At 39.4% G+C, this 23,590-nt stretch overlaps 1 protein-coding gene across 1 annotated transcript in view; it reads right to left on the reverse strand.

The window, feature by feature from the left end:
* The window catches only part of AGBL1 (AGBL carboxypeptidase 1), a gene marked incomplete at both ends in the record, with an annotated part of 273,751 nt that overhangs the window by 191,970 nt on the left and 58,191 nt on the right, over window positions 1-23,590 (reverse strand). Inside the window, 10 exons of the mRNA XM_080351007.1 lie at window positions 702-855; window positions 4,112-4,256; window positions 9,600-9,687; window positions 13,512-13,660; window positions 14,026-14,112; window positions 14,996-15,079; window positions 17,006-17,607; window positions 18,605-18,721; window positions 19,045-19,118; window positions 20,098-20,263. Coding sequence (XP_080207133.1) covers window positions 702-855; window positions 4,112-4,256; window positions 9,600-9,687; window positions 13,512-13,660; window positions 14,026-14,112; window positions 14,996-15,079; window positions 17,006-17,607; window positions 18,605-18,721; window positions 19,045-19,118; window positions 20,098-20,263 — 1,666 coding nt within the window. The remainder of the gene's footprint in view (window positions 1-701; window positions 856-4,111; window positions 4,257-9,599; window positions 9,688-13,511; window positions 13,661-14,025; window positions 14,113-14,995; window positions 15,080-17,005; window positions 17,608-18,604; window positions 18,722-19,044; window positions 19,119-20,097; window positions 20,264-23,590) is intronic.

Here is a 23,590-nt window from a genome sequence, read left to right on the forward strand (position 1 = left end):
CTCAAATCAAAGCTAAACCTATGGGATGCTGACCAGCAGCTCTTTATCTCTTGCTGTTGATCACAAAAGCTTGCATATCTTAATCTTGTTAATCAAGATCATTGAAGGTCTAAATCTTTTCCTTTCACAATGAAAAAATAGAAAACCTCTAGATATAACATGGCAGTTATTTACCCTTAGATAGTACACTATTAGTTCAGAGTCAGAGAGAACACAGGGAGCTATACTGTGTCCAGATAGACCTAATGGGCACAGTGGGGAGCTGGGATTTGATCAGAACATGGCAATTGCTGTCCACAGCTGGGAAAGAGTGATCTTGTACTTTTTTTTCTTTTGCAAGTTTTATACCTCAAAATACTAAGTCATTTCAACTTGGAACAGAAAAGATTCAAATTTATCATTGAATTGGTTATTTGGACACAGTTTCTTGTTATTGGAGAGATTGTGTATTGATTTTTGTAATTGTTTCAGATTAAAGAAAAATTTGAAGTAAAACATTGGTGTCAGCTCTCCTCACTCCTCCATTTAAATCTGTAATTTCATAAAGTGTTGCAATTGACTATTCCCCATATTTAGATTTATTTTTCCAAAGTGAGAAATGCAAGAAAAATCAACATATTCACCAAACAGGTTGTCATTCCCACTGCTGACATGACCGCAAGTTGCCAGCATCTTTTTTAATGCTTCATTTGTCTACTTACAGAATTGCTCCAAGTCGTCTCTTTTTTTAGAGTCTGGCATGGCGGTGATGGTGAGCAATGGGCATGGATTTCCTCCTAGCGTCTGGCAGAGCGTCTGCTGCCTCCAATAAACCTTCTTGGGGTTCCTGTTTTGCTCCAGGATATCAAGATGGGACTGAGGAAGAAAAGCAAGGAAGCGGATTTATAAAAATGAGTTCACGGTCTATAAAATCTGATTTTATTCCACTAGCTGTGTGTTATTATTGGTATTAATTTCATCTCTTGCTAACTTCCTAGCTTCTCTCTTCTGCCAGTTAATATCACCTTTTCCATCCCACAAATATGCAGAAGACATTCAGAATGTATCCCAGTTCACTGAAGCTACACAGGACTATTACTTTTATATCATTTTACCTCAACAGTTCCTAGGTGCTTCTCTTAGTGTATTTCTGTGCATACATGATGCCCAAAACAGAACTGGCTGCCCCTTGTATTCTAACAGACTGAGTAGTAATATGAGAAAACTCACTGGTTTTGAGTGTTTATAGAACTGACTGGTTAGCTGCCAAGCACATGCTGGTGAAACTCAGGAACAACTCCACACCAAAGTCAGCCAAAAAGTTTAAACCAAAATAACATTTTGTACAATCAACAGTGGGAAATTTGAAGCATGTCTTTCCAGTCAGTTATTTTAAAAGGAGATTTTTGTCCCACCTCTTCCCCCCCACAATTTATGGCAGTTTTAAACAATTCTTAAGTTTCTTAAGTCCAACAGCTTCTTGAGAAATTTGAGAAAAAGAATTGGCAGCTTAAAAAGAAAAATTACTTTCTGGAACAAATTCTGATCGTATCATTAGACACATAGCCATTTGCCACCCACACACCAGATGACATGTAGTTCTCTCTGTTTACATTGTAATTGCAAGTAGTAAGATAAGTGTAAGTAATCCCATCGCAGAGTGTTGCTAAGTGCTGTGGAACACCAGTTGTCCCTTGATCGGTAGAAATAGGTGCAGTACACTACGAACGCTTGTCCTAACAGCACTTAAACTAAAACACCAATTCAGTGAACAATCCTTACAGAGTAACTTTTTGTCTTTACAACCCAGGGCTAAACTTTAACCAGTATTTTTGGGAAAAGACGTTCATCTTCCTCAAACCTTGGAGCTCACTCACTGTTTTTCAGACTGTTTTCCCACATGCATACAAAGAACGGAAATTCACAGTCATCTATGCCATAAAACAATTAACATACTGCTCTATGAAGTAAATTCAGTTATTAGATGCATCTAACGATTTCACATAAATACAGAGGATTCAATATAATCATTTACTTATGTTCCTGGTACCCAGTGAAACTTAATTGGGTATAGCTGCCACAGAGATTTCAGCTAGATATCCAAACAATTAACACTGTGATGTAAAAATAGATAAATTGCTGTTCATAAAATAAATGTAATTACTAATGGACAAGAAGTAATGAACTGCAGAGTGCATCCAGTTCAAATAGGATTCTGCAATGTGTATTTCCTGTAAATATGCCTATAACTGTTAAATATATATGATATTTAAAAACATTTTCAAATTATTAACTCCATATACAAGTTAATCTTCTTCCCCAAAGCACTATGTATTTAACTAAGCCCTTACTGATATGTAAAAGCAACATACTTCACCAGTGGACAAATGTTTTAAAATGAAATCTACTGGTGCACGAACCTGATTTAGTTTATTTACTGTGGAAATTAAAGTAACAAAGAAATGTGAAAATTGCATCACTCAACATTTTAAATTAGTCCAAGCAAAGAAGCATTTTAGAGTTATTAGAGGCAATAATTGTGCTTTGTCTGAAGAACTGGACATGTGACAACGTATCAAACTTTTCCATCCATAATTCCCATTTCCCAAACTTTATGGTCCTTACTGAGTCTGAGTTCATTTAAACTTTTCCTCCAGCAAGATTCCCTTTAACTTCAATGAGCATTTTATTTGAAGAGGCAGTGAAATACTTGAAGACTTGGCCCTGCAAGTCTAGGAATAACATCTTTTTCATCTCTATTCTATTCATTCAGGAGCAAGTGAGATATTCAGAAATTCCTCGAGCATACAAACTCTCCAAGTCTCTCCCGCTTTTGTGCCAGCAGAAGATAGAAATCAATAACAGTAAAATAATGATGAGGCACTGCACTCCAGTAATAAAGTATGGTGGTGAATAAGTCCACCTAATTCTTGAGTATTGCATTTTTTTCACCCTACAGACTGTAGTATATACATGCCTTCAAGGCTATAGGGGCAAAACCCATACCAGAGCACACTCTTCCTCAGTGATTTTCAGGAGTAACTGGTACACAAGCCTAATGACAAGTGAACTGACAGGCGTATTTTGGACAGTGAAGGCTTAACTGGCTCTCTCTCAGATATTAGAAGCAGTTTCTTTAAACATCTATAATAGGATACAAAGCAGTTGACAAGAGACTGTTGTTTGAGTGGGAATTAATTTAAGCTTAACTATGCTGGCATGCTGAGCAGCATGGCTAGTAAGTGGGAGAGGACATTGTCTTCTTTGAAAGCATAGTTTTTTCATATCTGGTAATGGTGAATTCATACCATTATAAAAAAAAAAAAAAATAATTAAAAAAAAAAACCAAACCACACACCACAGAGTAAGCCAAAACTTCATCAACCCAAACCCATATTTATTTCCCAGAAAAAGGGCTGACAATGGAAACATGAGGGAGAAGGAAGGGGAACTGAACTACTGGAACTGTGTGTCTTCTTTATCAGTAACATCTTTCTCATCTTTAACAAGAAAGCAAAGCTACTCCCAGAACTATTTATTTCCTTTCTTTTATCCTACCTTCCTTTCAGACCTTGGGCTCTCCTACGTCAATCATAAAGAAAATACAACAGATGCATTTCCCATAAATTCCCTTACCACCCACCCCTGGCCAAAGAAGACTGTAGAAAAATTGTCCCTCAGGAAGCAAACCTTGTACAACTCAATAATGCAACCTATGCCTTAGACTTGTATTCTTTTAGTTTCTGTACTGATAGCAGCAGTGGGAGTGTCACAAATGCCAATTGATACTCCAACTGGTGCAGGGGAAACAGCTGACGATGCATTCACGTGAGGTTCAGTACTGCAGTATTGCTGGGTGCAGCTCTGAAAATTGAGCTGTTACCTTCTATCAGAAGAGCAGGCAGGCAGCTTTCACTTCTGACTTGTAATTATCTTTATCCCCTGCTTCTCACCCCAAGCAAATGGAAGTGCCCTTGGTTTACATTATCTTCTGATTATCATAAGCACTAATGGTTTGGACCTCAGCTTATCCCATACAGAAATTTCTCTGTGCTATCTCAAAATCTCATACCCAAGGCAGCTCCAAACTGTCAGGCCCATTAGCTTATCTAGGTGGACATATCAGCATTACCATCATTGTGGAGTAAGTGTAAGGATAATGGTAGGCCAGATAGCAAACATCGTCTTTGTGAGGGAACTTGATGCTGAAGGTGAGTGTGTAGTAGCATTTTCCTCTCATGCCTCCTCCTGCAGCTGCACCGCAGTGGTAGTGGTTTCTGAAGAAAGAGAGAGGGGGAAGCAGATGGTTATCGCTTCTAGATGTATATTTGGAGCAGACACAAAAGAACTAAGCTTTTAGAGAAGTGTCTGCTCCAAATGAGTATTCATCTCATGCTGTAGATGAGCTCCAAACTCAACCAGTCATTGCACAAAGACTGGTCCCATACAAGTAAAACCAATACAATCCCCGCAACAAACAGGTACAAAAATATAACACAGTGCTAAACAACATCCAGTAACACACAAACACATCTACAAGCTATATGAAAGAAGGAAGGTTAGAGAAACCAAAACTCCACTAGACAGAGATGCAAACAGGACCATGACAGCGAGTATCACTGACTAAGGTGGTACCCCAGATTGGAGGTTGTTTGGGGATTCACACAGTGCACAAAGCCCAGCAGAGAGTTAAAAGGCAGAACTGGGCACAGCCACCCACAGTGAGTCATTTTCTAATGAGAGTGCTTCCATCCCTCAGCAGCATGTAACGGTTGGTATAATTTTGTGAAGGTGCAAATAAGAAGCCAACTAATACTAGTTCGTGTAGCACAGTCCAGACATATTTAAACTAATGCATTCAGCTAACACTGTGGTATTGCTTCTGACATCCAAATTATCTTGCTCAGAGATGCAGGTACCTATTCACAGCCCTGAACAATGCCATGTGAAAATATTCTGTGAAAGCCTGAAGATTTAAAAAATATGAATACCCAGCAAACCAAACATTCAATTCTACCACAGGAAGTACAGGGATATTCCAGGAATTTAAAAAGCAAATAAATAGGATATACATTAAAAATATTTCAAATTTCATCCAAGGCTCTTTGCTGAATAAGAAGAAGAGTAGGCCTGGGTAGAGACTGTGCACAAAGAAGCAACCTCATACAGATTTATAGGTTGTGAGCTACCCAAAAAATCCTCTTTTGGATCCCTCCTTTTCAGACTTGAGCCTTTCCCTGTCAAGGAGAGGCAAGGACCAGTTGCTCGCTGCAAGTTGGGGAGCTGAGCTTGATAGGTTGAACTCAATGACCTTGAGGGTCTCCTTCCAATCAAAAGGATTCTATGATTCTCATCTAGTCCCAGGACCAGATCTCTTACAGGAGACTCACTCCAATAAAGATTTGACTTTAGGCTGAGTAAGAAAGTTTTCTTTCAGCAGATATGAAGAGACAATTCCTGCACTTAAGGGAGAAGCCTCACAGCAAATCACATGCATAAATACACTTCAAACAATATTTTTCCCACATTGCATCAATTATGCTGTTGCCGAACCTTCTGATCCTGAAGGACTGTAAGGTTTCTTTGACAAATGTTATCATCAATGTTGCATTAAAATGCAAAATAGAAGAGGCAACCAAAAGATGCAATTTCAGCTCCTGAAATTTACAGTACTAGTTTATTTGGCTGCTGTTCATTTTTATTCAAAGGGGTGGAGAGAAAAGAATTATTCTTGTCAAATTCTCCAAAATAATCAGCTCTATTTTGTAAGGAAGACAATACAATGCTGCTAGGTTTTCACCTGAATTTAATAGTTGGGAACATGTTGGGTGAGTGATACTGGCTGGATCTACAGATAGTACAAGGACACTGAGTCACAGTGGCAAACCAAAAAGCCTGTGATTTTATTCTTAACTGAACTCTTCACCCCAAAATTTCTTTTGCAAATAAACCACCTTAAAATTGGACAAAAAGACATAGAGAAAAAAATGCAATGAACCCACAAATACAGAAACATCTACTTAGCTATTATGTATGTATTTCAGTGGACCAAGGATGTGAGTCTTTTTTAAGTCAGGACAATAACAGTTTAGTTTCTGTTAGTTTTGACAGTGAAAAATAATTAAGAACTATATCTTGTATAATGTGTATGGAAAAGAGTCGTTTCCCTAGCCTCTATTATAATATATTCAGTGTCACTTGGACAGTCAGACAACCTTATTCATAAAGAACTGCCACAAAATGCTGAGTTCTTCTGAGTCCTCCCTTCCAAATTCACATTTGCAGTAGAGGTATGGGAAGATGCAAGTCTCTGCAGGCAGATGCTGCCTCAATATCTTACAAACACATTATTCCCACCTGTCCCTAATGCTCCAATAAAGGTTTCTCCTTCTATAGTCCATAACTGTGCAGCCAAAAACATGTCTCCTGTCTAAAATGGCCACTTAACCCAGAGGTTTTGCAGCACCAGACACCTCTGACCTTGATGCTACCCTAATCCTTACTCCTGACAATACTCAGATCGCATGATCTTGAGGATACAGATGAACACCACTCTCACTGCACTTTACGTTCTCATTTTGAGCATTTCTGCTATTCCAGCCAACTGCCCACCTATAACAGATACTTCCAGACTTTTGAATCACTTCTTGACACCCATTTCAATTTACAGCAAACTATCTGGTAGTAGCAGAAAGTTTGCAGGTAGCTTTGTGAGGTTTCATGTACTCTTCACTCATGTATTAAAAAGAAAAACCACCTGCATACAAGTACCGTAAATTATCATGTATTCCTACTGCATATAATCTGCAGCTTCTCATAATTCATCATACAATGCATTAGCTCTGAATCTTTCTTAAGAAAACTTAAAAAAATAACATTTTTCCTCTTCATCTCTCTCTCTTTCTACTGCTGTTGCCTCAAGATGGCTTTATTGCCTCCTTGTTCATCCAATAGGCTTTCTCAGCTCTTTTTCATCACATTCTACCATACCAGTATGAAGCTCAAACTATAATAAGCAAGGAAGAGGGAAGGAGAAAAAGACCCTAGCAACATCTAGTCCTCACCACCTTATTTGTGTTCTCTTTCAAAAAACATTCAAGGTTTCACGTGCTTTCTAGAAACTAATATACTGATTATTGGAAAGAAAATAAGAGACCAAAGTGTGGTGTTTTTTTTTTAATCAGCACGCAAGCTGTATCTACTGTGCCTTTCAGTTACTTTGCAATAGTGAAACAATTTTGCTTGCTGTTCTTCAGAAATAACGTACAGGTAGTATATTTCTAGCACAGCTGTGGTGGAAAGTTAATTAATAGTAATTATAATACTACTTATCACTCACTCTGCACAATAATTTTTTGAGCTTTAAAGACCTTTGCAAGCATTATCTAATTAAAACCCGCTTCCCATTTATCTATTCCCATTCTCTGTGTGGCAGATAAGTGACTCTAATTTTCTATCCTTTATGGGTTGGGGAAGCTGAGACAGAGACAGGTGAAGCCACTTGGCCAAAGACACAGGCAGGCCAGTAAAGGAGCTGGATTGTAACTCAGGAATTCAGAAGAATCAAGTAAGACAAATACAACATTCTCTTGGTCAACTTGTCCTTAGATTTCCAGTCTGCAACATTTAGTATAGCACTGGTATGTGTTGGAATAAAGCCTTGTATTAGCTTAGACTAAAAAGGCCAAATTAAATATCAATATCCTGGTTTTCTACGCCACTTCAAAACAGAGTCCAAATGGAAACTAAACTACTTATCAATTCTAATCTGCTGATGCATTCCCTTTGTCCAAAATCCTTCTACAACCTGGAGTCTGGTGTCTTCATTTTACCTGCCCTGACATTCTGACATCTAAATGTGGTTGTTAAATGCAATATGCTTTAGTAATATCCTGGTTCATACCATAAAAAAAGCAGCATTTAACAATTTACAGGGCACAGCTGTTATTTTGGAGCCTGCCGCATCGACAGTTGGGAAATTCACAGTATAACTTCCTCTTCAAAGGCCAAATCCATGTTAATCCATCCTTACTGTCAAAATTCCAGGCAGAATCCCAGTCAAAGCAGAATATTCCTCCAGCCATCTTGCTATTATATTAAGGCCTTACATTGTGTTGTAAAGCTCTGACTGAGCCTGGTATCTCAGCCCTCTCTTGTAGGTAATATTAGAAATAAGAGGTGCTAATGTGATGATTATGATTTCATCTAATGTGATTATAAAGATGCTGAAAAGAGACCCAGTTCTGACACCGCTATGATCACCAAACAGTCAAGTCTTTAGTGGTGATCTGAGAACAAAACACTCTATGTACCTCATTACTATCTGTGAACTGACGATTGTCTGGAAAAGCTGGAGGTGAGATAATATGCTTAAAATGAGCCATGAAACCAAAGGCACAAGTACACTGTCACCAATTCAGCATGCTGCCATTGTTCCTTCAATAATTTGCGAGATAGGAATATTATTCAGCACATAAAAGCCACCAAGACAGCAAGTGAATTAGATGATCTTACAGTAACTGCAACTCTGTTTATTATGGGTGTATCCTGTCACTTCACGGAGAGGCAATAAAATAGAGCAGAAATGTCACTCAGCCTCCTCTTGACAAGAGCACTGCTAATATCCTCTGTAACAAAAACCCTCTCATGAGACATATGGGAAAGGTGCACGATGACAGAGTTGTGCCACAACATTCGTCCGTATGAGTGAACTATCCCATCTTCAGTGAAGATGAATGTCAGCAAAGAGTAGCCAAGGTGCATCACCCAGACATCTTGTGAATGCACCTTTCTTCCCCCTGTCCTTCAGCTCAGAGGTTGCTCTCAATAAGAGCCCTGCCACAACAGCAATTAAGGGCATCTTTGAGTTCCTCCTTATTTTTGCAAGTATATCACTCTTTTCCCATTTTTATTAATAAGTCCTGGTAAATGCAATTAGAGGAGGTTCCCCACAAAATGTGCCAGTCTCACCCCTGAATATCTGTGACAGGGTGAATGGAAAAGAAGTGAGCTACTTCCCCACAACACAAACATGATATCACTGTAGCAAGTGAAGATACTAAGGTCTAGAGATGGATTCACAAGTAGACAAATAAATGTGCATTTGTATATGTCTATTTCTATATATATATAATTTATATTGCGTATACACATACCCCACATACATACGCCCAGACACCCCTGTGTATATGCTATAACCTTTTCTTAGCTCCTCAGCTCCTACATCTCTTACTGAAGTCAGTGTATGCAAAAGAAAAACAATGGTCCCATCCAGCTCATTTCTTTCTGGAAAGGGAAAAAAAGCCAACTATGCTCCCTTGGTGGGGTAAGCTGCCTTGTGTTCCCAGCTGCATCAGCAAGGTTGGAGTGCTCCCCATTTCCCCTCTTCCTCTTGGGAAAGTGAATTCTGCACATGCCCCACTTCTCCCCAAGCACCTGATAAAGAGATCTCGCAGCCATCTTCAGAAGCTGGAAGCACATAACACATTAACCTAGCACCAATTTAGAGACATCTTAAACAGGTGGCACTGTTGGTCAGAGGTTAACAACATCAATACAGTTACCAGAAGAGGAACAGAAGGAAAAGGAAGCTACAAATTATTCACCAAAAATGCACTTACTTGTAGTAACAGATATCATGGCCTGCCCGAAGCCAGCGAGGCCGGCCCTGGAGAGCTTCCTTCACGGAATACATGACCAGCTGCATGCCTACAAAGAACAAGACAGTTTCAAGTGACATTACTTCCCTGGCTAAAAAAGATAGGGGTAGGCAGAGAAGTATCATTATTTTGCCTGTAACTCTCTCAGCAGATAGATTATGCAAAGTAAATACATCTCCCAAAGCCCCATGCTTTGTTCCGATATAGCCATATCTGTATAAAAAGCACCTCCTGAAGAAGTGAGCTGGGTGGAGTTTATTAGAAAATAAATTATCCTACTGGCCCTTGCAAAGGAGCTTCAAGCTACTCTGTTTACAAACAGAAGAAGAGAAAGAAAGGAATAGAAATCAAAGTATCAACAAGATAGGTAATATGGTTAGTGCAATATTTTATGCTTGGCTGCATCTTTATTAAAACCTTAATCCTACCATAGCATTAGAGATCTGTGGTGAATCCAGTACCATAACTTCATAAAGCAGCAAGCAAAACTAGAATGTTTTAAACTTGCCATTAGACCTGAATAATACTTCTGCATCATAAATGCTGATAACAATAGCATCCATCTCTGTACTGTGTTACACCAGAAGATGACTTCCTCCTGACCTCCAAAATATTACCATTTCATGCCCTGAGGTACGAGGCTGTCTCTGATCTGGGCTGTGTGTACATCAGTCACAGCTCCATGAACCCAGCCCTCTTACAGGCAGTTTTTGTTTCCAGTCCCTTTGTTCTACACACCTCCTTGCTCTTTCACAGGTACAGGAAGGATCCTGCTCTGCACAGGATGACCCTGGCAAGGTACTGGGAGCTGCATGGGTGACCACAGCTCCAGTGGACCCAGCAGAGCCACAGCTGAGCCCAGCAATGATGCTGGTGGCATTTCTGTGAAAGCATATTTAAGAAAGGGAAAAATGCCCTTTTAAGTATTAATGCATGTTGATAAGTTACCCCTTGAGTCTTGTCTTGGCTGTTCTTGTGCTGGAAGGAGAGAATGCTTGAAAATCATTAATACTGATGACATATTTCCATAAGCAGCTATTCAGTTTCCCTTCTTCCTTTGGGTTTCTCTCAAACTCTCCAGCACTTTAAGAGCTGGCAACCGTACTGGCAGAAATGTCTTTCCAGCTCACATTTGGCTGCAGTATAGGATAACACTAACTAGCCTACAGGCAGGAGTAACCTCTATATTGCTGCTTTCTGAACCTGCGCCACAAGCCACATAACAAGAATCAATTCTGTATTTGGTTCCAGGACATGGGCCACATGAGTTTTGAGAGACACCGGGCTGCCCAGAAGCCCAGTTCACCAGATGAGGGACATGAGGCTCAGGGTCTGCAGTGCTCTCAACATCCCAAGCACCAGCTCCTGCCCTTCTCTGTGAGCCCAGAGGACACACAACCCCCTTAAACTGCCTCAGAGTGATTGTTGACACTGGTCTGCCATCTCATTTTAATTTAAAAAAAAAAAAAAAAAAAAAAAGCGGTTTTCCCTTCCACTTTCCCTAAAGAAACATTCAGTTTTAGAAAATAAACACAAATGAGGCTTCTGAAAAAAATCTCATTATTTTCCATGGTAGAATAAGTTAGTGGAAAATCAGGAAGAACAGAGATGGAGGCTGCACATCTAACTTGCTCTGCTCCTGGTCACAAATATTTCATTAACTATCTGTTTTTACCAATTTGATAGTTACACAGTGCCATCTAACCAGGAACAAAAGGGAAGAGAAAAATCAAAACATATCAGTAACCAGGAGCTGTAAAGTATTGCCATCCACGGCACTTTGGCACTACATCACAACTGGAAGCTTTTAGTATTATAGCATGGGCATTAGCCCAGGAAAGTGCAGAGGGAATATAGCAAATAAACAGCATCTCTTACCAACCATTTGTGCAAATATTAATATTATGCATGGGCTGTAAGGTTTGGTGAGCCTCACACAGCCAAGCCAGATAAGCTGGAGCTTCCCTGACCTCTCACAGCAGCAGAAGGAACCCACAGAACTGCTTGAACAGTCAACCCCACATGCAAGCCACGGCTCAGCCTCCCTCCTCACACCAGATGGCATTTTAACATTTTTCTTCCAAATATATTTTTCATTTCATGCTTGAACATGTGAGTCATGTACAATTTCAGGTACACCAAGTTAGATTATAAATGCTCACAACAGCCAAACCAGCAGATAACAAGAAATCTTCAACTAATAATAGCCAGAATCTCTAGCTATGAAGCCACTGGTGACCGTATCAGAGGTTGTATTGGGGTTTACAGTAGCATCTTTGTATACTTCATTTTCAGGCTGCTACCAGACACATCACACTCAACTGTCTGTTAGTTCAGGGAAGCAGAATAAGATGACCAAAAAAAATTCATTTGCAATCTATAGAAACACTTGAACTTCAGCCTTTAGGTTTAAAGACCAAATGCCTTAATTCTTTATGCCACTCATCCAGCCAGTTTCGCAAATACAAGTGACAACTCATCACAGGTACTGGTGCTATTTGCTTTAGGTACACTGATCCTGAGAAAGTTCTCCTGGTGATGTTGAAGGCTGTATCCACAGGGCTTCAGAGGAATGCAAAGTCTGATATTAGGGACTTATTAAACATTCTGAGTCAGGTCTTGAGATGGTGTAAATTAACACAGCCCCATGGAAACAAATAAAAAAACCCAGTCTATACCAGCTAAGAATTCAGCCCACAGTCCCCATGCAGAAGAAATAATTTCTCTTCTAAAATGGGCACTGAAAGCTGAGGTTTGCCCTGCCTATTTCTGAGCAAAACTACCTTTCTCCTTAACTACAGACTAAAAAGGGCTCAGAGAGAGCTAGGAACAGATTTATTTTTTTTTATCATTATTATCAGCAGAAGTCTCAGCAGGTCTAAAGGCAAAGATGTCTTTCAGTATAAGCCCAAAGAAAAATAAATATTTGTCTGAGGATTATCTACATTTGTTTAAATATTTGAAGCACTTTCCAATCCAGTGCTCCTCATTCAATTTCAACACATCTTCTTTTCTCTTCTCCCAGCTCCAGTGTCATTCTTCCTCAGTTCTGGTCTCTAAACATAGAAAAAAAAAAAAAAACAAACCAAAAACAAACCAAAAACAAACCAAAAACAAACCAAAAACAAACCAAAAACAAACCAAAAACAAACCAAAAACAAACCAAAAACAAACCAAAAACAAACCAAAAACAAACCAAAAACAAACCAAAAACAAACCAAAAGCAAACCAAAAGCAAACCAAAAGCAAACCAAAAGCAAACCAAAAGCAAACCAAAAAGCAAACCAAAAAGCAAACCAAAAAGCAAACCAAAAAGCAAACCAAAAAGCAAACCAAAAAGCAAACCAAAAAGCAAACCAAAAAGCAAACCAAAAAGCAAACCAAAAAGCAAACCAAAAAGCAAACCAAAAAGCAAACCAAACAGCAAACCAAACAGCAAACCAAACAGCAAACCAAACAGCAAACCAAACAGCAAACCAAACAGCAAACCAAACAGCAAACCAAAAAGCAAACCAAACAGCAAACCAAACAGCAAACCAAAAAGCAAACCAAAAACAAACCAAAAACAAACCAAAAACAAACCAAAAACAAACCAAAAACAAACCAAAAACAAACCAAAAACAAACCAACCATTTTATCTTCTTTTTCCCAACAAATCCTTTCCCCAGTCTCAATATTCATCTCACTCCTCAGTCCTCCTGAGGACAAAGAGGAGTCCTTTGACACATCTAAGGTAACTCTTTCAGTGGATTTCAGGGTAGATAAGATTAAACTTACAGTCTCTCTTGTAGACATGGGAAGTTCAAAACCTTTATGGCATTAAAATATACTCTTATACACAGAAGGCTATCTCAATTCCCAAAAGACTCATACCATAATTAAATTGGCTGTTGAGCTTCTCACAGTTGATAATGTTGAAGCGATAGGGGACTGCTAATTTCATGTCACGGACTTCAAAGTAGAACCACTGGTGATGCTGGTTGCTGTTGATATCTGCATTCATAATTAAGTCATACTCAAACCTGTTACAGGAAGACAAAAAGAAAGGTGGCCATGAACACCCCACAGATCTGCCACTGAACCTGCTGAGTAGAACGGGCTATACAATTACATTCATTAATATGCTGTGAGAGTCAAAGAACAGCATCAAACTAGTGATAGTGTATTTAACTGTGTGTTTGGCTATGTTAGTCATGTCAAAACATTCTGAGCTCTGCTTTCTCACTCCTGTTACTTTCCTGACATCTAGGTGTTGGCACAAATCATAAGCTCTGCATCATAAAACCTGCTTTTCTGGCCAACCCTTTCCAAACCGAGGGGAACTCCAGCATTTCATGCTATGATCCCAGCAGAAAGGCTGGTTGGGACAGAGCCGCTGTGTACTTACTCACGCACTTGGATGGCTTTGCGAAGGTTTCCCGATTCAAACTTGGAGAAGAATGTCAGACAACCTGGAGCAGCTGGGCTTGAGTGACTGCAGTAAATCAAAGCAAGGATACCTATAGGAGGTTACTTCAAAGACAAGCCTTCCCCAGCACATTTTGTACGCTAAAATAAGGGAGTTTATATATTTTTCTCATAAGCAGGACCCTGAGAAGTAGAAAGAGATAAGCAAATCCATAATTCTCCTAACATAGCATTCTTCTCTCCTCTTGTTTTGATTCTAAATTGCATCTTTTTCTTTCCCAATACTACCTTTCATCCCAGTTCATATTTACTTTCTTTATGCCAGTTATTTTCCCCACTGAGTTATTCCCATTCACCTTTTTTTCCTCTAAAAAACTTATCCAAGTCACCTATCCTTCCTCTGAATCCAACTTCTTCATATTTGGGACCCTTTCAATTACTCTGTGATACATCTTCTCCAAGACCACAATTCTTGGCCGTAGTTGAGCACTTAAAACAGGTCACAAGGTTGGATGCTTATTTTCAAAAGTCTTTTATAAATGCCAGAGCTTTCATTCAGGGTACATCTACAGCCTGTGAGACTGTCCATATAGACACTCAATGAGATGCCTGTTCAGGTGGGTGCAGACAGACTACATTTGAGTTCATAGGTACAAATCCCAAATCACTGCACACACTGCAGACATCCAGGGACCCTACAGAGCCCCTTTATGTATAGATTCTCTTGTTCTGTCTGAAAAGTTTTAAGGCTCCTTTGCTCCCATGACTTCCACAATAAATCCTTTCCTCAAAGTCGTGTACTAGGAATCTACTTCTCCCATACACTTTTCTTACTAGGGCTTTACCTCCTAGGTTATTTATTCCATAACTTTACCTGAGCTGAACTGAGCTCACTACCTAACTCAGCACTGACAGTGCCCCTGGTTACAGAACTCAATGAAGTTACCCACCTGGGCTTGTCTAAATCAAACACAGTTCTGCCTATCACATCATCTGGCTGGATTAAACGGCGGACATCATCTAGTACTTTGTCCCTAGAAGAGAGAAGAAAAACAAAACAAAGCAGACAGATTATAATGACACTGTGAGAAATTTCAGCGTAGAGCAATCTTGTAGAAGAAATATGAAGAGGCTCAGGAAACTCTTTTGAAGGACTGGTAAGAAACAGCATTTCCATGTGCTAGTTCTAGGTGAATCTCATTTGTAATTTTTTTTGTTACTAGGAGAAATCACCTGATCCACTCCCATTACAAGTTGCATTTTGTGTTAAATTACTGATTCTGCACAGTTTTTATTCCCTACAGTGTTCTGTCAAATTTCATTTATCCCCAGTTCTTGCCAGCCAGTGTTGATCTCCCAAGTGGCCAGCCTTACCCCATGAGGAAATATCTGCCATAACTTATAAACCTACTAGTCTGTCTCATCGTGAATCTTGACTCTAAATCAAGCTAATTTCTACTCATTATTAAGCTGAAGTTCTCTGATCCCTAAAGATGATCAAAATGTGGAACACCAGATTTTCTTCCTGACCTTTGCAGCAATCATGTTATGCCCTGAAGCATGATATGATTATTCCCATTTTAGCTGTATGGTTACACATGTTATTATAGTCATAAAAGCACAGCTTTTAGAGCAACAGTGCAAGGACAAGACAGTAGAGTGATTTTGCCTCTAAATAAGATTTTAGCTTTTGTATTTGCTGTAGAAAGAAACATCTCTCTAGAGGTCAGAAATTATTGGTCTTCACAAATGCCATTTTATTAGCGTTGATCAACTTTAAAGTTCAGCACAGAATCCAGCCTCTTTGGTGCCTACTAATAATTCCCTATGCCACTAGAACAGAATATAAAGTCATTGCACATGGAACAAGCAAAACAGTAGTTATGAGAGGAGCTCCCTCTCCCAGCACAGCTTCAAAACACAGTTTTCCCTTCACCTGAACAAATACAAGAACAGCAGCAGCCTCCAGCAGTGTGCCAAAGAGGAGATCTCTCTTTTTATTTCTTTCTGCATGTTGCATGCCATGTATGCTGTGTTCTCTCGCAGGCTGGGCAGCAGGGAGAGCAGACTGCTTATCTTGTCCCTGCTGATGCTCTCTGGCTGATGACAGGCTTCCCAGAAGCAGATGCTCATACTGGGGAAGGAGAAGAAGCTTCTGGAGGAGCCCGTGGAGCAGGCAGAGAGCAAGAGTTACAGCAAGAAGTGTAGATCGGGAGATTCACAAGAACAACCCGACAGACACCGCTTCAAGAAGACAGAAAGAATTTGTCCCTGAAAAGGCAGATGGGACCCATTGTCTCAAGCACTAAAGATGGCTGGTTAAGAGCGAAAATGTATCTCAAAAGGATACAGCATCTTCTCCAACTCTAACATGGACTTGTTCTCATCCATGTTTTACTAAGCTCACCAATTCATAGCTCTTTCTCAGTCTTGGTTTGTTTAAGCAAAAGCCACTAGTACATCTCTGTCAGAGTTTTGACCAGCTTAAAGTCTCATCACATATGTAGGTACCTTGAAACATTTATCAATAACCAGTTAATCAATAACGACTTGGAATATGAAATAAGGGAGGCTTTGTGGATTCCCAGAAGCCATAAAAATCTCATCACTCCAAGGCTGCCACTTCCACCTTCACCTATGAGACAGAAAAAGCAACTCACAAACAGTTCACAATTCATTCACTGGCACACAGAAAGTCCATGCCAGAGATAGGAAATAAGACTGCTGATTCTTAATCCTGTTTGTAATCCAGTTAGATACCATTTTTTCTTTCCTCAGGAGGAAAACCTAAATAAAATTATCCCGCTGTTTGGTTTATCTCCTTGCACCAAATCAATAGTTAGCCCAAAATTAATTCTATAACTTCCTAAAACATTCACAGATGCAATAGTCAGAACCTACATAAAGCAGTTTTGAGCCTGAGAGCTCTCAGTGTAGTAATTATATTAAATCACAATCACCTTTGAACCCCATGCTTGCGCTCCAACATGGGCTTGCTGAAAGGAGGTGGCTGGTGGCCCCAAAAATCAGGGAATGCCAAGTCTTTGTAGTTTGGTATGGACTTAACACTTTTGGCCCTAGTTATGTAGAAGAGAGGGCTGTGGAATGGGATATCCCCTTGGTGTTTCTCCAGAAGATTTGTCACTGTGTCTGAGTTCTCCAGCCTCCCTCCAGGATAAGAATTGATTGCAGCCTCACATTCAGAGCAAAACACTTTTTTGTACCAAGCAGCGTCTTCAGGGAGAGGACGTAAAGTGAGCATATGACTCCTGGCTGGATCTTCCTCTTCACAAGAGTCTGCATCTCTGGCTGCTTCTGCAATGTCTCTCTTTTCATCAGTCTGATCCCATCTGCTTTTCTCCTCCTTTGTCCAGCTCTGCAGTGGAACTTGGAAATCCTTTTCCCCTGGATCTGGTCCCATCTCTGTGATGCTTTGATTTCTCCATCTGCAGTTTGGATGTTTCACAGAAACAGCACTTGGAATGAAATGAGAGGGAGCAGAGGGAAGACTCTCAGTCCTGTCCTCCAAGGTCTTCTCTTTCTCAGATTCTGATTCAAACTCCTTTAAATTTAAAAAGCAGAAAAAAATTAAAAAAACTAAAGACAGATTGTGCCTCCTTCCAGAGGATACCTTTCAGGGAAGAAAGAGAAAATATTTACAAGCCTCCCAAAACTTTACTCATCCAATAAGACAGCCAGAGTAAAATCAACCCATGGACCACCTGCCTGAATTTCTCTATCCACAAAGTGGTTTTTACAGTAGTCCTCAAAAAAATAAAAGGATCAGATTGAGTCATCTGAGTGAGTCATCTCCAATGAAACCTGATTGTTCTAACAAAGTAGGGAAGATAATTCACAAGGCAATTTAAAAAAAGATATAAATGTTACAGCAAGGTAAAGGAGGCCAACCTGTCATGCAGAACTCCACCCCTGCCTTCATACAAGTGTATAAATTAATCCCATTTGTCTACTTATGGTCATAATAATTGTCACAGCATTGTGTGTACAGAAAATACATTAAGCCAGTGGTCCTTTCCAGATTTGTATTTGAATCACAGCTTTAGCTCTCCTAAATTCCAAGACTTGTAATGAGTGCAATATTCCTCTTCATTTCTTGCCCCAAACTGCAATAGAACAATGATTTGAACACTGCATTTCACCCAGCAGCAGTGAAATTTTCTCCATCACTTCCTTCAAAACACTGGTTGACAGTATTCATTTTCCACATCTCATCCTGATCTTGATATTGTTGTTGAAATTGCCAGCAAGAATACAAATAATTTTCTGACGGATTTCTCATGTGGCAATTGATTCAATAGTGCTTAGTTAATCCATATCCAGATAAATGTGCATCAAACATCACTCCCTTTCTATCACTCCTGGTCCACACCAATAAACTATAGCAAAAAAGTATCAATCTTTGTTTTTCCAGTCCTATAACATATCTACGTTTTCTTTTGCAATAGCCTTGACCAGTTATCGCTTATCAGTACTCCCTTTCAAGTATTTCTTGAAGTCTTTTACATTCACAAATAGAGGAAGCCACACTATGATAGTACCTGGAAATTATGGGAAAGTTCTGGACACATTGCTTCATATTGTCCAAGATCTGCCTCTGGCCGGTCAAGCACTGGTCTTGATCTCAATTTGCTCACATCTGTCTCCAAGTCATCATCCTGCAAAATCAGAATGAGAAAAGCATATATATTAAACATGCTCCACAAGATTACTTTCAAAGTAATATTGCACATAACACCCTTGATTTCTAGTGACATCATACTCATTTAATGAGTCCTATAACTGTTTTTCCTATACTCATTAAGGTTGTTAAAGTCATTTTATAGAAAGGAACAGAGAAGCACAAGAGGAAAGATTACTTTGTGAAAAGGGGGAATTTGATAAACTGCTTAGACAGTTTATCAGGATGTCAAAATAGACAACAAAAAGTTTCACTTCCCAGTATGCGGCTGATCAAGGAAACTACAGTTCATATACCTACTTCCTCCTTACTCTCCGCATCCTCATTATCCAGGTTTTTTTCAGCCTCTTCCTCTCCATCACTTTCATAGTCACCTGCAGAAGCAGAAAAGAAATACATGCAAGGATGGTTCAAAGTAATACCCCTCTCAGGCCCTACACAGAAATATGTGCAATCTCTTCTACTTGTGCCACACACATCTTCCAACTACAACCCACCACAACCCTGAGTAAAGCAGATCCCATTTGTTAATCTAGTATAAACTAATTTGGCATTAAACCTCCCACTTTTGAAAGCTCTGCTCTCTTGGACTCAAGCGCTGCCTCTCAGAAGCATGAAATACGTCACCATGATATGGATCCAACTCACATTACAAAGCAATACAGAGATTTTCTGCTTGGCTGCAAGGATATTACAGGATGCTCTTAATCTGTATTATCTAGATTAGGGTATTTTACTGCTATCATCATTATAGTATTTGAGTATCCTCCATACCAAACCAAAAGCAACAGAGAAACTGCTTGTGTGTACCATGGAGTCTGACACTTCTCCTTTTCTATGGAGTGCCTCTCCAGTCTGTGCTTAAATTCTTCAGCAAGTGCTCACATCTTTTACTCATGCAGTGTGACTGCTATCTGCTTTTATTTTAGAAAAGAAAAAAGATAATACTTCCTGCAATTCTTCACTGAAAAAGCTGCAGGATAGCATTTCTCCCACACACACTGTCATACACAGGCACAACTGTCTCTCCCTCTGTTGTCGTTGTGGAGTAATGGCACCTCCAGGCTCTTCCACGCTCACTCTGTTTCGCTATTTTTTGGATAATAGGATTTTTTTTTCTCCTTTTCCTTGCTCCTTTTAATCTTCTCTCATTTATTCTCCAAGCAGAATCTCCAGGCTTTGAGAAGACCTGGGTGCAGTTTCATCTCTACTGAATGACACTGTAGGTGATCGTATTGATTTTAACTGTACACCTCAGGACAAGGCTGCCAAGACTCCCTTCCCCAGATCCCACTGTTGATTCTCATGTCTTGTTCCTTTTCCTCCTACTGAACTCACCCTTCAGCCATTTACCTTCAGATCCCTCACACGGAGGTTCAGCCTTGGCACTCCCAGGAAGAGGGAAAGAATAGAAACTTCTTACTGTCGGCACAGGCAGAGGCTCCTTGGGGTAGCACTTTCTCAGAATCTGAGTCACGATGGTTATGATAGGATCCAGATTTTTGCAAGATAAACAGTCCTAGGGACCAAGGGGGAAAAAAGTTGTCTATTAAAATTTTCCTGCCCATTACATACAAGTCCCCAGAACAGAGATGCTCTTCTGATCGGAGTATGAAATCTATTTATGGCTTTTTTTCTGCTCCCCCCTTATCTTTGTGGGGTTTGTTTGTTTATTTATGTTTTATCACTGTTGTTTGGTTTTGTGGTTTAGTTTGTCTGGAGATTTTTTCTGGTCCTTCTTGATTTTCTTTCCCCCTCCTTTTTACCATTAAATAAATGTGCCTGGAATCGCAAGACCTCAAGTTCTTGCAGTCCATTTCTACAGAAATGCAGGCTATCATGGACCTCAGTAGACTCCCACTGATGCACATCATTTAGAAGACACAACATCCCCTAGCTCTGCTTTAAGGCATCCATTACTTTATAGTCAGAATGTATTGTAGGAAAGGCACAATTGTAGCATAAGCTAAAGTATCTTAGCTAACACAGGTAACAGTAGCATTGAAGAGATGGTCTCTAATATGGATTTTTTAAGAAAATCCTGCAGGGAGCCCACGTATGTGTTTTGGCTACCAACAAGCACCAAAATCTCTGCTTCTGAGTCATCACCACAACTATACTCAGAGCTATCATAGCAAAACTAACATAGGTGAACTAGCACAGTTACACCATCTTCTCACTGTACATAACTTACACTCAAAGAAAACGTTCCTACTGTAATCCATTCTATACAGTTAAGCATTAGGCCCAATAGTTAGCCTGAAAGATCACTATGTATTACCTAGTCAAAAAATATGGAATTCCTGCAGTACACCACATTTTCTACTCCTATAATCCATGGTAAAAGATAGAAATGCAAGAAGTTATGAAAGTCTGGATGTTCTCTGAAGACACAGAATACTTTGTCTTTTACTACCATTCTGTGGAAGTGAACTTGGTCTTTTGTTGCAGAGAGAACACCCCCACCATCACCTAGAACTAAAAGCAAAGACCCCTTGGAAGATCACAGCAGGCATTTGTCTTCAGTATAACAGAGACGGGGAATTTGGATAAGCAAATTACAGCTGCTGCCCAAAGGTGAAGTTGTTTAAAACTGATAGGTGCAATGCTCAGAAAACCAAACCTTCAGATTTCAGAGACATGGATTAATTGATGCAGCATCCTACCCAAGTTCACAAGTTGTACCATGCCTATCAGCATGTTATCTTTAGTGGCTTAGGACTAAGCTGATCAGAATAGAAATGAAAGTCAAGTAAGTAGTGTGAATGTTCTGTAAGGCAAAAGAGGAATATTACAATACATTTGAACACCATTTTATATATTTGCATCCCTTCAGCACAGATAAAAATGGAAGAGTTCATAGGGCAGAACAGATTTTTGTGCCGTTGTCTGACAGCCCACAGTCAGGCTTTGGACTGGACAAAACCACATTCAGCAGAATGAGGAAGATGACCAAGGAACATAAAGTACTTGATAATAATCAGGAACAGAAAAATTGCTGTATTGGGCTTTTTTTGGTTGTACAGGATTTTATTCTGTTTTCTCATGTATGATTGAATGGCATTATAAGATTCAGTGGGATTAGCCAGGATTCCTGTAGGGAGGCTAGAAAAATCATCTAAAGCTGACATGCTTACAAGACTCAGTACAAGAATCTTAATATGTATTTCTAGATTTCTGGCTGTTAGGAACAAGCAGGAGAGAAAAGACAATTTTGAAAGCATCTCTAAGGAAAGTTTTATTGTGGTTAGAGCAAAACACCAAGGAGAACTGTTTTCTATTTCCAGTTTTTTCAATTTATTCATGCTTTCATACAGTGTTTGGGTGCCTTTGTTTGCTTGTTATTAAAGGAAAGATACAGAAAGTTTGTCTACATGTGGGAACAGAATAACATTCTTGAACAGTGTTACTATAGTTTGCTAAAGCTGGTCTGTTTTTACTAGAAGAGTGAACAGAGGACTGTATAAATGGTTGCCTTGGGCCAGTAATCTTAATTCACTGCCAAGTAAATTCAGATAGTCAAGAACAAGACATGTTCATCCAGACAATGAACATCCACACATGGAGTTATTCAATGATGCTGCTTGAAAGTAATATTTTTCCTTATAGTAAATTAGATTACAAGCACAAACAAGCCTTTAGATAGCTTACAGGGAATTTGTGGGATTGTTTTCATTACTGTTCATAAAGTGCTCTCAGATTCCAAGATAGCACAGTTTAAAAATTACCGAGAAATCTTCCATTGGTAAAGCCTTTTTTACTGACACCCAATAAATAGACAGGAGATTGTTTTGTATGTGTGTAAACTATCCCATTTATTTTGTGGTGGGATGTTGCGAATGAGGGAAAAGAGTGAATCCTTAGCTTGGAAAACTCACGTAAAGCTAACCTGAATTCAGAGGATCTGCTTTTTATCCTCCACACTCAAGTCTTTTCTCTACTGAATCTGGAATAGTCCAGATATTATAATACATATATGATGTATACAGAAAAGAAGGTTTCAACATGACAGTGAGGCAACAGATAACAACGCTAATAGATGCTACTACTGAGAAATATAGAGCAGAGTATAGGATAACATTATCCTAGAGTAGACACTAGTACAGGAAGGCTGAAGAGATAACAGGCAAGTGCTTAAGAAATCAGGGGGATAAATTATAAAAGAGCAAAATAATGTTCCATGCACCAGTCTCTCCTAAAGTGGATACAAACCTGGTTTTGTGTCTCAGAGTAGGCAGCTCTGCCATTGCACACAAAGCCACTCATCTGATAATGTGAATATACCATTTTACTGCCATGAAAGTCTAAATGGAGTTTAGAAAAAGAAATGGGAGCAGAAAGTGCTTCCTTTACATGAATGATTTCATTTTCTAAAATTATTTTTCATTCCAGGTAGGAATGGAACTCAAAATATCTCTAAATCCTCTTCAAATAAAGTAGCAGTCATTTCTAATCTGTGTAAGGAGACAGACTTTGAACTACTGGTTCTTCCTGTAAAGACATAGGCTTAAGGGCTATTAAAAGCTTGGGTATCTCAGATGTCCATCAGCCCACACAATCAGCAGCTGGACAAGTTTCAATTGAAAACCAGCCTTGTAAATAGGAAGCCCACTGAACTTTGTTAAAACAAACCCATTTTGGCAAAACTGTTTCAATTTCAATAGATTAAATAAATAAAGCTTTCCACAGAACTTTTCTAGCCAGCTTTTAACACCTTTAAAATCTCATTAGATGTCCACAGTTTGATCACCACAGACAGCAAATTCCTAAAGGCACTACAATATTGTCTACACACACAAAGAGCCATTGCTTTTCCAAGAAGGTGATGTCTGTCTTGCCCCATATC

Source organism: Nesoenas mayeri (assembly GCF_963082525.1).
Source record: "Nesoenas mayeri genome assembly, chromosome: 11".
Classification (NCBI taxonomy): Eukaryota; Metazoa; Chordata; class Aves; order Columbiformes; family Columbidae; genus Nesoenas; species Nesoenas mayeri.